This window comes from Hesperophylax consimilis, chromosome 26 (assembly GCF_061612785.1).
Source record: "Hesperophylax consimilis isolate HC1 chromosome 26, BYU_Hcon_1.0, whole genome shotgun sequence".
NCBI classification, from domain to species: domain Eukaryota; kingdom Metazoa; phylum Arthropoda; class Insecta; order Trichoptera; family Limnephilidae; genus Hesperophylax; species Hesperophylax consimilis.
In genome coordinates, this window is record NC_142861.1 from 13331650 (window position 1) to 13347553 (window position 15904).

At 33.3% G+C, this 15904-nt stretch overlaps 1 protein-coding gene across 1 annotated transcript in view; it reads right to left on the bottom strand.

The window, feature by feature from the left end:
- dally (division abnormally delayed protein) overlaps window positions 1–15600 on the bottom strand; it is a 484927-nt gene extending 469327 nt beyond the window's left edge. Inside the window, exon 1 of the mRNA XM_089647675.1 lies at window positions 15311–15600. Within this exon, the coding sequence (XP_089503801.1) occupies window positions 15311–15503 (193 nt within the window). The 5' untranslated portion in view covers window positions 15504–15600. The remainder of the gene's footprint in view (window positions 1–15310) is intronic.
- Between the last annotated feature and the right edge of the window lie 304 nt (window positions 15601–15904).

Below are 15904 nucleotides of genomic sequence, written 5' to 3' on the forward strand. Positions count from 1 at the left end.
TTTTGATATTCAATCGTAAAAGATCAATGGTTTCGTTGCTTGTGTGGCACGTAGCACCGTCTTGTTGAAAGTAAACGTTGTCCAGATCAATACCATCCACTTCCTTCCACTTGCTTGTTGACGAAGCCACCGAGGTGGAAATGGGCCTCATCACTCAAGATGATTTGCATTTGATTCACTCAAGTGAATTTTAATAATTTCAATGCGTTGTTGAAGCGTGTATCGTTCCATTTTTATTAATGGCGTAGTTTCTACTTGTCAAATGTCAAAAAATGACAGCTTCAAAAGTAACATCTACCGAAATAGCGGGCTATTCAAAATAACACCTCTTATTGGAAAACCCTGTATTATAATCAGACTGAGTAAAACATATTTAAGTGGTTAATGTTACCGACAATTTGAGTTCGTATGCGAAAAGCAAGAGTGTAAGAAAAGATACAAATCTGCCATTACCGGTAGGTTCCTAATAAAAAAACCGGGTGGTAACAGAACTATATTTTACAGCCTCTTATCAAATTATGAATTGGTACATTTGAATCAAATTATCATCTTTCGGCTAATGCAAATCAACTACAGTCGAGGTGTTGGAGGCAATTGATTGGTTCCATAATTCTTTGCATTATAAATTTTCACATTTGACATAACAGAGTTGAGTTCCAGGGTATCAAAAAAGTGAAATTATTTATGAAATCCTTACTATAACATATATACATAACTAATACTACATTTAAGATTTTCACAAATTACGACATCATTACTATACAGGGTGTATCGGCACGTACCCGACAAACTTTAACCAGCTTTTCCTTAGCACATTTGGAGTAAAAAATGTTATGGGCACCTTGCTGTCCGGTAACATTTTTTTTTTCAATTAAAAACAAAAAATAAATAAAAAATCCACACTCCGTCACTGTCATTGGCATTGTTTCTCGTGTTCAACAGCTGTTATTAGCAAGTGTGTCAAAAAGCGTCTTCGCTCTTTCATACACACTAAATAATAATAGCTAAAAATGAGACTAATGGTGCCGTGCCATTTCGTTGTGATCGTAAAAGCGCGTTAATGTAGGTACGTACGTATATTATTCAACGAAACTCGAGTAAAATATTGCCAGATGGGTTTTCAAACTGTGACATAGGAAAAAACAGTGGTGACATGTGGTGAAAATATGAATGATAATTTTTTTATTAAAAAAAAATGTTACCGGACAGGAAAGTGCCCATAACATTTTATACTCCAAATGTGCTAAGGAATAGCTGGTTAAAGTTTGTCGGGTACATGCCGATACACCCAAACGCGCACGATTTAAAAAAAATATGTATTATGTGCTTAGCGACGACCCCTGCTAATCTTCATACAAAAGTCGCAAATCAGATGATATGATCAAAATACAAAACACATAAAAAACAGTACATATCTATTCATTCGACTAAATGTGAAATAAACAGACACATTAAGACATATCGCATATACTCAATTACATTTATGTATATAGTAACTGATCTCAACCGTCCGGAGCCAGTGGGACTATCGCATCCCCAATAATAGAGGTATGTTGTGGGGAGGGAAAGGAGATGGGAAGAGGAAGGCGGGGGAGTACCTGGCTATTCAGATATAATCACCAAACACGGTTTAAGCCATTTCGAGCAACGGGCGACACTGAGAGTATCTTCCACTCTTCGACGTGCCGCGAAAATACTATATATTATTTTAACTTGAAAAACTTTAAACAATACAAATTCATCGAATAAAATTTACTTACGCACTCCGGGATTGGGACCTGCGACCTTCGGATTGCTAGTCAAGAGCCTTATCCCTCGACCACGGAGGCCGTCAAAAACTTAAAATACCAGTAGCAAATAATTTATTATTTGTTTCAGTGATATACATTATATTATGCAAATAAAACCTAACTAAATGTAAGCAAAAATACATTTCTTATTAAGTCTTCTTGTATAATTGTTTGAATTAAGTTTTCCATGATGTTACAACGTTTACGCCTACTCAAAATAATATAATTGTGATTATAAATTCTCTATAGTTATTATTTTATCATAAACATATTGTTTTTAATACATTTATTAAACGAATCAATGTCCGTTTTATACTTTGAATGTTAGTTACCAACAAAATTACAACAAATATCGTTTATATTAAAGTGGTAAAAACGCTATTTACAGATTTCGGGGTGCCCCGAGAAGAAAAATGCAACTATCCAAATTTATAAAGATAATATAATAAAAAAATTTGAAACCCACTTATCTAAAAGATATCAATACAATATCAAAATTCCAAAATGTAATACCAAACAAATGCAAAATAACTATAAATATTTAGGAAGGATATTAACATACTTAAACTAAAACTAAAGTTACTCTTTCAGAAATAATCAACTAAATAATTGCCTGTTTTTCCCTTCATTGATATTTATTATCAGTCTATACTCATCTCCACGGTATTTAGATTTTGTCTCTTTATATATTGTTCCTATCATATATATACTTACTTATAGCATAATGATTCTATTTTTCTTATAATTAGTGTAACTCTCTCACCAAGCACAAGAACCAGTTTCTTCATTGGTGAGATTGCGAACATAAATATATTTTGTAATGTAAATATATTCTTTATGTACTCATATTACTGTACCCACTTTATATATATTAAATAAAAAAAATAAAATTTTCTTAAATGTTCCAACGAAAAGTTTTAGGAATCTACCTAATTTTAAATTTATTTCGCAGTGACCATCGATATAATCAACTATAGATGTGGCGTGTGTTACAAATTCGGTCGAATAATTCAGCTCATCAATGGGTAATTAAACTCTCAATCTGAGTTTCTGAACTCAGTCATCTGAACTCCTCCATCGCTTCGAAAGCATTATATCTTGGGACACAAATTTGGTCCTTGCATACCAAAAAAGGGCGAAAAGTAATGCTTCTTTCAATCTTTTGACTGCGAATGCTTTTGAATGCACTTTCTTTTTTTTTAAATGTTTTCGTAACCCAATTTTTGGAACGAATAATTTTGATTTTGGTGTGACTTTACCATCCACACGCCCTGCCTAGACTTTGTTGGTCGATGGCTATGACGATTTTTAAAAAAAGGATACCAAACAAGGCGACTTTGTAATGGATATTGATAAATAAATAATGCTGGCGACAACCTATTAAACCATATCTCAACTTTAATTATGTGATAATATTATTATGGTGCAATCAATGGCAGATCGATATCGCATATAAATTATTATAACTGTCGATTGTTTCGACATTTTTCATTGAATCAATCAGAGATCTAATCGGCTTAAGGCCGGTAGAGGGAATAATGACTACATACTAGAATCTTTATCGGTACTTGATTTCGTGATATTGAATGAACCGTATTATTTGTTGTGCATTTGTTTGAACGAGCTAAAGCTTCAGGTAGGCGACACATTACGCTTGTGAAACATTACATCGTGGCTTGGCCTATTTTAGCGTATCGCTGAAATAGGCCATATGGCGAGCGATATGCTGAAATAGGCCGAGCCACGCAAAAATATACGAGCGCGGTCTATCAAAGGCTTAAGGCGAAGCTTTATGCCAAATCACTATTTTGATTAATCTTTATAACGAATACCAAAAAATATGCTTTAGATAAATTGAAGGTTTTCCTATCGTTTCGCTTGAGTAGAATACAAATAAATAAAAAATTACTCAATGAAAAATATAAAAGTAACTTCTAAAAAAATATTCTTTCAATAGAAATGTATGAACGCGTAAAGGAAACTACTTTAAAAATACAGTTCTATAGCTAAGATTATCTGTGACAGTTTCACTTTGTTAACATTTTGCTTTCTAATTAATTATTTACAAAATAAATAAAATCAGTTTTGTGCTTGAAATCAAACGTTTCTAGAATCCGTTTGTCAAGCGATTTTAATGCCTATTACCTAGAATATAAGGTATATCAAGAATATACACATTTTTGGCTTGAAGCTTCGTTACGCGTTCATAAATGGCATTAATTTAATTAAATAATAAAATACGCTTTTTGCAGGATATTTTTTAAAAATTTAATATTTATAAGTGGGAACAGGATGTTATATACGTACATATGGTTACAAAATATATTTATGTTCGCAATCTCACCAATGAAGAAACTGGTTCTTGTGCTTGGTGAGCGAGTTACACTAATTATAAAAAAAATAGAATACCATTATGCTATAGGTAAGTATATATACATATATAATAGGAACAATTGAAACTTCTGGATTATCTATATGGGTAGTTGTACATATATAGTATTCTGTTACATACTAATTATTGAGTAATTAGGAACATATAAATACAGAGGAGATTAGTATAGACTGATAATAAATATCAATAAAGGTAATATGCTTTACAATATTAAGATATATATTTTTTTTGCCCGTATATACGCAATATAAATATGAATAAATATAGGTATACAGATACAATATTAGATTCAATCACCGATACAATATTGTATTTGAATGTCTTTCTTGAAGGAATAAAGTTTTTATACAGACAAAACTATTTACTCATATTCGTATTGCGTGTGTACCTACAGGCGCAAACAAATTTTTCATAAATTGAAATTTTTATGTCACCTCAAACATTGTTTAGTTTACAAGTAAATTTAAATATTACTGCAAAATTTACTATGTACCTAAAGTACCTACATAATTCTAAAGTATATATATATATATCACAAGAATTTTAAAAAAGTGGTAGGCATAAAAAATAAACTATTCTTGTTTCTCCGGTGAAGATGCAAAATGGAGATCTTTTGATTAAAGTATAATATAGTTAGTAATATGCAAAAATAAATAAAGAAATTAAGACGGCCCCCGTGGAAGAGGGGAATCACAAATCCCGCCGTGCGCAAGTATTTTTTTAAATTCATTTGTGCCAATCCACAATTTATTAAATTTTAAATAATATATATAACGTATTTGCGGCACGTTCCAGAGTGAAAGATACTCTCAGTATCGCCCTGATGTAAGACCACCGTTCAGAATTGAAACGTTGCTTGAAATGGCTTTAGCCGTGTTTGTGTGGCCAGTTCTGAATAGCCAGGTCCTTCCTCACCTTCCTCCTTTCATCTCCTACCCATCATCTCTACCTTCAGCCTCTCGACATACCCTAATTGAGGAACCCGTTCTCACTTTCTCCAGTCGGTTGTGCGGAATTCACATAAAAAAATAGAATACCAAATAGGTACAAGTTATAAGCACCATTAAAAACGCAAAGATTGCTTAAAATTACCGAAATCCCAGAGTAGTCGATAAATTGACCTAATGGTATTTTAATTGTATTCGCGAATGATTTTATCACGAAACGTGTACACAATACAACGATGTGCAATCCATTAAATAGATGGCGGCATGTGTTAGGCTGTTATTTCGAATACTTGTAATAATTCCTAATGATAAATCGATAAGGGATTATTATCCCTTATTAGTAGGTCTATTGGCCTACCTCGTTTTGCTTGAATAGCGAGGTAATTAAGTCATACCCTTAATTGCTGTTTGCTTAAGGATTGACTAGCTAATCATTATGCGGTTTCACCGCAGGGGTCGGCAGTGAGGATGGATCGACAGACAACTCGGTCTTAGCACACACTCCTTGCTTCATTCTTATGCATACATCATATCATACAAATCCTTCTGTTATTCCTGCTCGTGACACGGTTCCACTCTAGTATTTGGTTTACCTCATCGTGCGATGTCTTCCTCGGGCGTCCCCGACTTCAACTACCATTCACATACATTCGCCTCATATATTCTTCTTACACTCTTTTCTGATTATGATAGGGATGAATAACAATTACCAAATAATACAAGTTGTTCAGATCTGTTCACTAAACACGTCAAAAGCCATTTCAAGTAACGTTTCGATTCTGATTGGTGGTGTTCACCAGGGCGATACTTAGGTCCAGTTTGTTTTACAGGAGTTGAACAATTTAATGAAAGTTTTATTGAAGTTCTGTTAATATTTCGTCATGGGTCGGTGGCTTCAGAATACTTGAATAGGACTTTCACAGAACTTTAATAGAATTATCTTTTCGGTTATCATAATGATAGTAAGTATATATTATAAGTCATTAGCATGTTGTAAGAAATGAGTGAGTCGTAAGTTGCGAGAAATGAGTCGTGTTTGTCATTTACACGAAGTGCCTAGAAGTTCTTTATTACAGTCGGTGGGCTCGAATTATTTCTCATATTTTATTAGCCATATTATCAAAGTGACGTCATGTTTCATACAGTCATGCGAACTTCATTCATGTCATTTGTCAAAAATGTCAATGTTCTTTTTTATAAAAGGCAGCACAAATCCACAATGTAGCAGGTATGTAAAATAAAGTAAACAATAGACTTACCGAAGCAGAGAAATAAACTCGACATTTTGCAAACGCCAAAGACTCCAACCTACAACGGCCAAACAAAGGAATCGAAAAGAAGAAAAAAAACAACGAAGTTTATGATCACCTGAGCGACCTGTGCAGACCTGCGATAGAACAGGATTTTACACGTTTGTTCTGATTCCGTGAACAAATACTTTAAAATCTCGACAAAACAAACAACTTCGATGTTGACGTCGCACCGAAGTTGAAAGAAATCGAAGATTTGGATCTCTAATAATATTAATGCAAAAATCTCGATTTAGATTCGGCACAGAAAGATTTATCTTATTCAACACAATCAGAATAATTTATGGATTGTGTAACATAGATAATTTATCCAGTATAATAAATCAATAATCTTTTACAAACACATTAATTCAGAAGTTTATTTGAAATTTTCGGATAGAAACTTTTTAGATTGTCTTTTCTATTGTGGCATTAAATTTCTGGGCGGAGTTGGTCTCCTCCAGTAATAAATAATAATATTAAATTTTGTAAAAAGGTTCAGATTTTATTTACGGTTCTAATTATTTTAATATACTGGGTCGGCGAAAAGGTGCGAACCGGTTACAGGGCAATCATTTTTTATTTATTTATAGAGCGGAGACGGTTTACATAATATAGTTCCCATGAGCACTTAAAGCCCAGCTACACTACTCGCGAAGTTGATCGAAGTTGACCGAATACGATAGTGTGGGCACGAACTTCGCTTCGCTTCGGGCAACTTCGCTTCGCTTCGCCCGACTTCCGATTATTGTCGGTAATTGCGCCCGAGTCAAAGGACTCGAAGCGTTACTCGCGAAGTTGCACGAGTGTGTGGGCACGCACTTCGAACTTCGGCTAACTTCGTCGAGGACTTCGTCGAAGCGTCGAAGCGAGTAGTGTAGCTGACACTTAAGGCCATAGGCCCATTGTACTATCTCCCATTTTACCTCATTCCTCTAACACAGTCACCCGGTCCCTTTTATAAAGTTCACCAGGGTTGTTATTGGATATGTGGCTATGTCTTCTGGTTCTACAATGTGTCTTCAGAGGTCTCATCTCTCCTTTCGCCCCGCAAGGGAAAAAATTCACGGAGGTGGCCTCATCTCTCATCTCCACTCCTCCTTGGTTCCCTGACAGGGCAATCAAAGGATATAACAATTCATATGTGTTCATCCATATAAAAAAAGGAAAGTACATTTATTCTACCACGAGATCAATAAAACCAGAATTAGAAGAATTCATTAGAGATCCGTCGCAATTATCGTATCTCGCATTCGTCTTGAAATAATTATGCCTTATTGTATACTGTCTATGATTTATGCCATTCACAAGATTCAATAAAATAATGATTCAGAACGAACGAACGATCTCAATTTCTATGTGTATCGATCGGAAACATTTCAACATAGGTACTAATATGTTTTCGCTTTTGTTTTCCTGCAATAGGAGTGAAAATAAAGACAATAATTGTCAACAAATTTATCATGGTAAACATTTTTTTAATTATTAAAAATATTAATTATTAATTATTAGAAATAAGGAAAGTACGTACATACAAAATAGCATTTCCGTTACATATTATGAGCTTTGAATACTACTCCTCCATGGAAGCGTTAGTTTGTGATTGGAGTGTACAGTACATCATATTGTAGTTATTTATCAGTAATTAATAATATTATAGGTACATGCATTGTGTGCTGTATTGAGTACATTGCAGTGAGAAATTTAAAAAGAATTTTATTACTTGTTTGGTAAATGTGATATAAATGTAAGTACTAAATGTGCTAGTAGTTATAACGTATCTAATAGAATGTAATTAGTAATTGGTAAAAAATAATGTTTTGTATATATTTAGAAAAGAAATTTTCACGTACGGAAAATAAACGAGATATGGGTTATTTTTAATATTCTCGTGGAATTCATGCAATTCATGTGGAAACAGATTTTTTGATAAGATTGTCTATAAAATATGTTTTCAGTGTTTGGATTTTCTTATTAATGCTTCTAATTTTATCCGGTAGTCGATTGAAAAAGTTCTTGTGAAAATGAAGTATTTAATTTTGGGCATGGAAAAACATATTTAAGTCGAGTTAGGTTTTTAGGTAAAAGTTGGTAGTCCTCTTTTGCTCTGAATTATTTTATATATTTTTTAATGTACAGATCCTTAAATTAAGATACTTGAAATTCTTCGAATGAGCGATCCGTAGGGTAGTCGAAAGGATTTTTTAAATTTTATTTTAATTATTATTATCTGTACAACTCTTATTGTCGATAACTTATGACTGCTGGGTGGACTAAATGAATTAACACGTATTCCAGATCACAAAACCAACAAAAACCATTTAATTTCACAGCGAGAAACCAGTTATCCACAAATTCTAACCTAACCTCTATTGTGGAAAGGTTGTGGCCGCTTAAAACGACAATAACTATTATTTTGAGACACACTGAACAACTGAATCGAATTTATACCCCAGCACTCGCAGAATAATTGGTCACACATTGGCAAAAACACAGACCCTTTATATTGCATTCTATTGGTATCGGCTTCGATGCAGCGGGATGCAAAAGGGAGTGCGCGGGACCCGTGTGGCAATGACCTTATAAAACAAAAAGGGCCGGCGTCCGAGACAGCCGTTGCAGCATTCCTAAACCTGGCACAACGTTCTGTCTCGTAACCTAACCCAACCTTGGGAAATTGTTGGCCTTTTAGAATTTGGTAAAACAAAAACGAAATTATTTCAGTGATAGGGTGGTATTTTTTTTAACCAGCGCAGACCCGTGAAAAATCACCGGATATTATAATTTGTAGGATTAATAGTATCGGTCACCTTGAAACAGACAGTTGCCTATTATTGTGATTCAATGTATCACTGTCTTGTAAATGTCAATTACATACCATGTATTTTATAAATAAATACATAAAAAATAATTGCATGTTAGCTTTTGACTCTCGTGACCTTTTTCTGGTATTTTTTTAAAACATTATAGGTAGGTACTTTATGGTTTTTTGAATTCTTGGCACAATCCGTTCCAATTTTGAAAATAGGACAATTAAATTCAAAATAAAACCAAGTTCGTTGAATTACAATCAGAACGCAGAAAGACGTGTGTTTTATTAACTTCGCTTTTCAAATTTAGAAATCATTATTGTTAACTGGTTTCACCTACCCGGCTTCGCCCGTGAATTGAATTGCTGAGCATGTACATGTCAAATTCATATTTCCTTATTTTTAGAATACTAAACAAACATTGATAGTTAAAAGCTCCATAGATCACGATGGAAATTCTGTAAAAGCTAACAATCAAGATGTTGAGAAATTTCGGTAGCAAAAGTCTGAGAGTTTTTTTTATCACGAAAACACTTTTTTCTGTTAATATTTTAAGACATTTTACTAAGCTCGAATTAACTTTAAAACATTTTTAATACACCTTTAGTCAGCAAGTTTAGCAACGAAGCAATATAAAATAAACAAAGGTGGCCTTCGTAGCGAATTGGTCGACGCACGTGTTCATAACACTCTTTACCTATACCGTATACTGTAAACTAATCAATTTATAGCGTAAACCTGACATATGTTTTAACCAATTTACGTATTATTGCGATGATGTGCGTTCATTGCAATCCACATATATCCCAGACAGACATGGCACGATCGAGTGAAATTAATTAGTTGAATCGATTGATGTACAGAATCGTAATAACTGAAGATTTAGTACGAATAATTAAATAACACTAAACTAAATTACATATTAAACGAAAAGCGTTCAGTATTTTCATATTTACTGATGATGCAAACTTTATTGAGAAAAATGTACCTTATTACTTCATTTCAACTTAATTACTGCAGGAAACAATTATATATTATGTCGAGGATGATAGAAAAACATGCACAGAATACATTATTACGTTCAAATTAAAATAATGTAGATCATACAAACAAGAAAAAAACATGGCCGTCGAACTGTTAAGATGTACTAAATTTTGAAATTTGATTGATGAAAAAACGAACTTTTAGCATCTTTCTTCATCTCTCCGACATAAATTAATGAAGCTAAAAAAAGTGTTATTTAAAAAAAAAACGGAATTCCACAACTTTACCAAAAAAACTTCAAACAATTTAAGCGAAAAGCAATAATTCTGAAACCGACAAATAAAAATTAAATAATCCATCACCAGTAACAATGATAATAATCATGCAAACACAGAAAAATATTAACATCATTTCACAAGTTAATGACAAATTTCTGAGAACCCTGAGTAATACAATGATGTTTTGGGTGACCGCCATGCCGTTTTCTAAGAAAAAATTAAAAGAACCCGTCGCAAGCCGGCTGACACTATTTTCGTAATTAATTACTTGTTTTTTACAAAATGATGTTCTTGCAAATTGTAACGTCTTACCAGTTGATGTGTGTACATATTAATATTTATCCTGTGTAGTTTCCCCAGGATAGGCTACTTAATATTCAGAGAAATGTTTTTCTCTGTCATGTTATAAAAATATTATGCAATGAAGACATTAGAAAATATATACAGGGTTTTCCAATAAGAGGTGTTATTTTGATATTCAATCGTAAAATATCAATGGTTTCGTTGCTTGTGTGGCACGTAGCGCCGTCTTGTTGAAAGTAAACGATGTCCAGATCAATACCATCCAATTCCGGCCATAGAAAAATCATTTATCATCTCTCGATAGCGCAATCCATTCACCGTAACTGTTGCTCCAGCATCATTTTCGAAAAAGTAAGGTCCAATGACTCCGCCGGACCGTAAACCGCACCAAACAGTCACAAGTTGAGGATAGAGAGGTTTTTCAACAATAACTCTTGGGTTTTCCGAGCCCCAGATGCGACAATTTTGCTTGTTGACGAAGCCACCGAGGTGGAAATGGGCCTCATCACTCAAGATGATTTGCATTTGATTCACTCAAATGAATTTTAATAATTTCAATGCGTCGTTGAAGCGTGTATCGTTCCATTTTTACTAATGGCGTAGTTTCTACTTGTCAAATGTCAAAAAATGACAGCTTCAAAAGTAACATCTACCGAAATAGCGGGCTATTCAAAATAACACCTCTTATTGGAAAACCTTTTATTGGAAGTTTTATTATATTTTCCAGCTAAATAAGTTTTCTTCACAATGAAAATAAGACGTGAGGTTTTCCTGTAAATAAATACAGTACCTATGACTTTTGAAAAGCGCAATCATGACATTTGAAATGGGATAAAATAAACATGTTTGCAAGTGAAGAAACGACAAGCTAGAATAATATTGAGTAACATTATTTCCTTGCCAAGCGCTAGCTCTACCCCTGTAGCTGTGGCTCAGTCTGCCTGTGCAGATAGAGAAACAAGAGCGCGTGTTGTTTTTACGTCCAACAGATGGCGCTGTTTTTACATGTCACAGGCGACATCTATAAAGTATAGGTTGCTATGAAATTTAAAATCAATCGGTAAAGAACTTTTGGAGATTTAAGATTTTGAACAAATAAACATTTATTCATATTTATGCTAGGAGCATTTGTTAAGGTGGATTTTTTGGTACACTAGAGGTTAAACCAATGCCAAAGCTCTTCAGGAAGACCCCGACATAAATTTTCATTTACTCATTGAGACAGCAATATCACAATATTGATTCGGTGAACAAAAATCCCACGAAAGAATAAATAATTAATAAATCCTGAGTATTAAATAATCAAATACTATAATTTTGAATGACTGTCGACGGTATCATTAGCATTAGTCACTGTCATTGCTCATTACTATTTATTAGTCAGAACCCAAAAAAAAACAAATTTCTTTAAAAAATATCTAGCGATAACGGTCATACACAGATAATTACAAATTTAAACATAGTGTCGAATAATGATTAAATACAGACGAGGGGTTTATTTGTAATACTCGTTTTTTTGTTATTGTCACGCAAGGGTACCAACTGGCCGGAGCCAGTGAGACTATAACATCTCCATCTCGTGTTGCGAGCCTGAAGGAGGTAGCGGTAGGAGATGGAAAATAAGGGAAAAAAATTGTATCAGATTTGGTCACTAAAGCCATTTCAATCAGCATTTTTATTTTATTTGAGTGATGGTCCTTTTTACCAGGGCGATACTTTTAACACGATGCTTTTTTTCGTCCAGTTTCCACATAAGTCGGGATGAAAAAATGTTGTGTAAACCGATTGATGTACCTACACATAATTTTTTTGAGATGGAGGACATTATTTGGCGTATGTGGAAATTTTTTGATGTGTATTTCGTTTAATATTTAAAATATTGATAGAAAAATACTATATTTATTTGTTTATTACTGATTGTGAACATGTATAACTGTTGGTATTGTGAGTTTCACTGAGTTTCATTATTATTTCCGATGATTTCTTCGCGTTTATGACAGATGATGCTATCATGATTGTGATCTATGGTTATGTTCAAGGTGTTGCCATTTTTTAAGATTTTGTACCATAGCAAAAAAAACTGTAGCTTGTATTCCCTTATTAATTAATTTCACACGACTGTGAAGATTGCCACGATGATAGCCAAATTACGATAGGAGATGAAGACAACAGAAGAAGAATTAACCTAACCTAGTTTATATTTGAATAATCGATCAAATAAGCTATTTATCCCAAGATTTATATTGCAGACATTTTACTGAGCATAACTCTGTTCTGATTCTGAAAAGGAAGTAATTCGATATAATAGGTATTTTTAAAAGCAAATTAAAATGGTAAAATAAATACCACTTCTAGATATAAAATTTAAATTTGAAAAGAGTTATACAGTTAATAAAGTGGTAGCGCTCATCTAAGTAACAGTTCTTTTTTTAAAATACATAACTAAAACAAAACCCGTGAAAAGTAATAGGATAATAAAATTATTGTAGGATTTATAAAAAAAAATACCTTTCGAATGTTAGAAAACTTGAAAAATTATGACTTCTATCAAACATTTAAACAAAAAGCAATGCGCACTTCAAATAAAAAATTATTAGAATAATGTTGGTACCTACTTTGATTTATTGTATGATTTATACGAATTACTTCCAATTTTGAAAAATACACACGCGTAAAGAACGGATAATTGTACGCATTACGCGGGGATACGAAATCACTTCACGCATGCACCGACAACATAATATTATGTAATACATTTTCATTGTTACAGAGGAAAGCCGCTTCAACTTCTCCCTAGCAACGTACCAAAAGTTCCAACCCAGATTTACATTTGGAATAAAATTATTTTGCGTTTATTCAACATTGTGTGATTCTTTTATAGAATAAAATAAATTTGTTTTCAACTGTAGAAAGGGTGGAGTTGGGTTAGGAAAATTTATTATTTGTGATTTTCTACCACCCATTTTCCATATTTCATAGTATTATTTGTTGAGTCAAAACCATCTGTGATTTTGAACTTTTTATATATAATCACTGAAGAAATTTTGCTACAAACGTAAATTTCATTAAAACACAAGAACCATAATAATTATATAACAATTTTTCGATCGACGAACTTATGTATGCAGTTTGCAAAAGGAGGAAATAACAAATGAAGTTTTTTGTAACCCCAATATCTGTAGTAGCGACGACCCTGACTGCAAAAAAAAGTTTAGTAAATCTGTAAAAAAATATCGTCTTTTACATGATTACTGTTTCTCATTTTCCTTTTTCATTTTCAATTTTTTTTTAATGTTCCTCTTCTATAGAAGGTGGCGCTTGTGTCTAGAAGAGTGGTGAGCATCAATATTAAGAATATTTAGTGTTTGTAATTATGAATATTAAAATTTATAATTAATTAACAAGATAGTTTCATCATTTTAGTATTTTTACATTGAACTTCTCTTTAATTGCTTTTAGTAGGTGTTTATCGTTTTCTATTGTTCTGATAGTTTCAAGTAGGCTGTTGAAGTATTTTTTCCCTGGATATATGTAATGATGTTCAGCAAAAATAAGTCGAGTGAAAGCCTTTTGTCGCATCTACAATATGATTTGTGTTTGCAGCAAGATGAAAGAGATATGGAGAAGTTGAGAAAGGTAAACTGACTGCATAATTCAGATCTTGTCCAGTTGAATGGTGTTATTGCGTCAAATCAGAATATACTAAATATATTTTCTTTCACGTTACTAATTTGGGTAAATATTTCCCTAACAGCCGCACTTTTAATATCCTCAGCTTATGAAATTATACTTTGTTTCAACATAATTACCATAAGAAACAACGATTTACGTAGGGATAGATCGTAAAAATGCGTTATAATTCCATTTTTATTCAAAGTTCAAAATTTATCTTATAAAACGATCCCTTTGCCGCCATTATTGACTTTTTTAGCATGGAGTAACACTTGCGAAGGTTTCGTTTCAAAATAAATACGCAGAATTATTTAATTAAACAAACTAAGAACCTATTTTGTGCATAATATTTGGTCCTTGTGGTCATTGTTGAAATAAAGTGTAATATCCATAATCTGTGCTTAAGAGTGCGGGGGTCAGGAAAATAATTACACTAATCTGTTAGGATATAGGTAAAACGCCTCATAATAAAATTACATTATAGGTAATTATAAAATATACCTATATAAATTGTTGTGATAAGGAGAAACGAATGTGAACGTTCATAATAAATAATTTTAAATACGTATCTTTGAATGATACGTTTTCCTCTGCTAGTATTTCGCTTTGTCAACTTGGGGCGAATAGATAAAGTGTAAAAAATAGACCGTGATCTGTCCAGCTTTCGAAATAATTTGACAGATGGTATTATGTACTTTTCATTGTACCAATACGAACAACATAACAGCTGATGGTTTATTTTAGCGGAGACACTTTCGTATAGAATTAGCCGGCAGACGAAAATAAGCATGGACATAATAAACTATTTTATGAATGTGGGTTCTGTTTGTTTGTCGGTTTGTTACCTTTGTCGTCTGCGCCTCGAGCCGGTACAGCCGAGATGTTCCTGGTCTCGAGGAACTGTCTCACCTTACTGCAATTGCTTTCCTCGAAGGTTCTATCGGAATTATCCACATTTTTGGAGGCAGCACTACTCACTAAAACCAGCAGCAGCAAGCTGAACGCACAACACGTATATTTACACGGCATTTTAAACATATTTTTTAAAGTTTATAACAACTTCCTCGACAGTAAACAATATTTATATACTGGAATACGAATGGAACGGCAAAGCGCGCGACGCGAGCGCTCTCGACGGACGACTAAACCAGACTGAACGGCGGACGGACGGTACAGGAAAGCCCTGTCCACGTCTGTACCACAGCTAAGGCATGCGCCAAACAAAATTATACTACCGAGTAAAAAAGTACTTAAATAAAACACATAAAAACTTTTATGCACATGCTAATGATTTGTTGCTTTTACTGAAAACTTGCGGCTTTCTGGTATTATTTAATGAAAGAATCTAGGCCTACAGGCATTTCGCGCAGACTGCCCAACGTACGTACAATATTATGTAGGTAGGCAAATAATGTAGGCAGTGCTGCCTTGTATTTGTG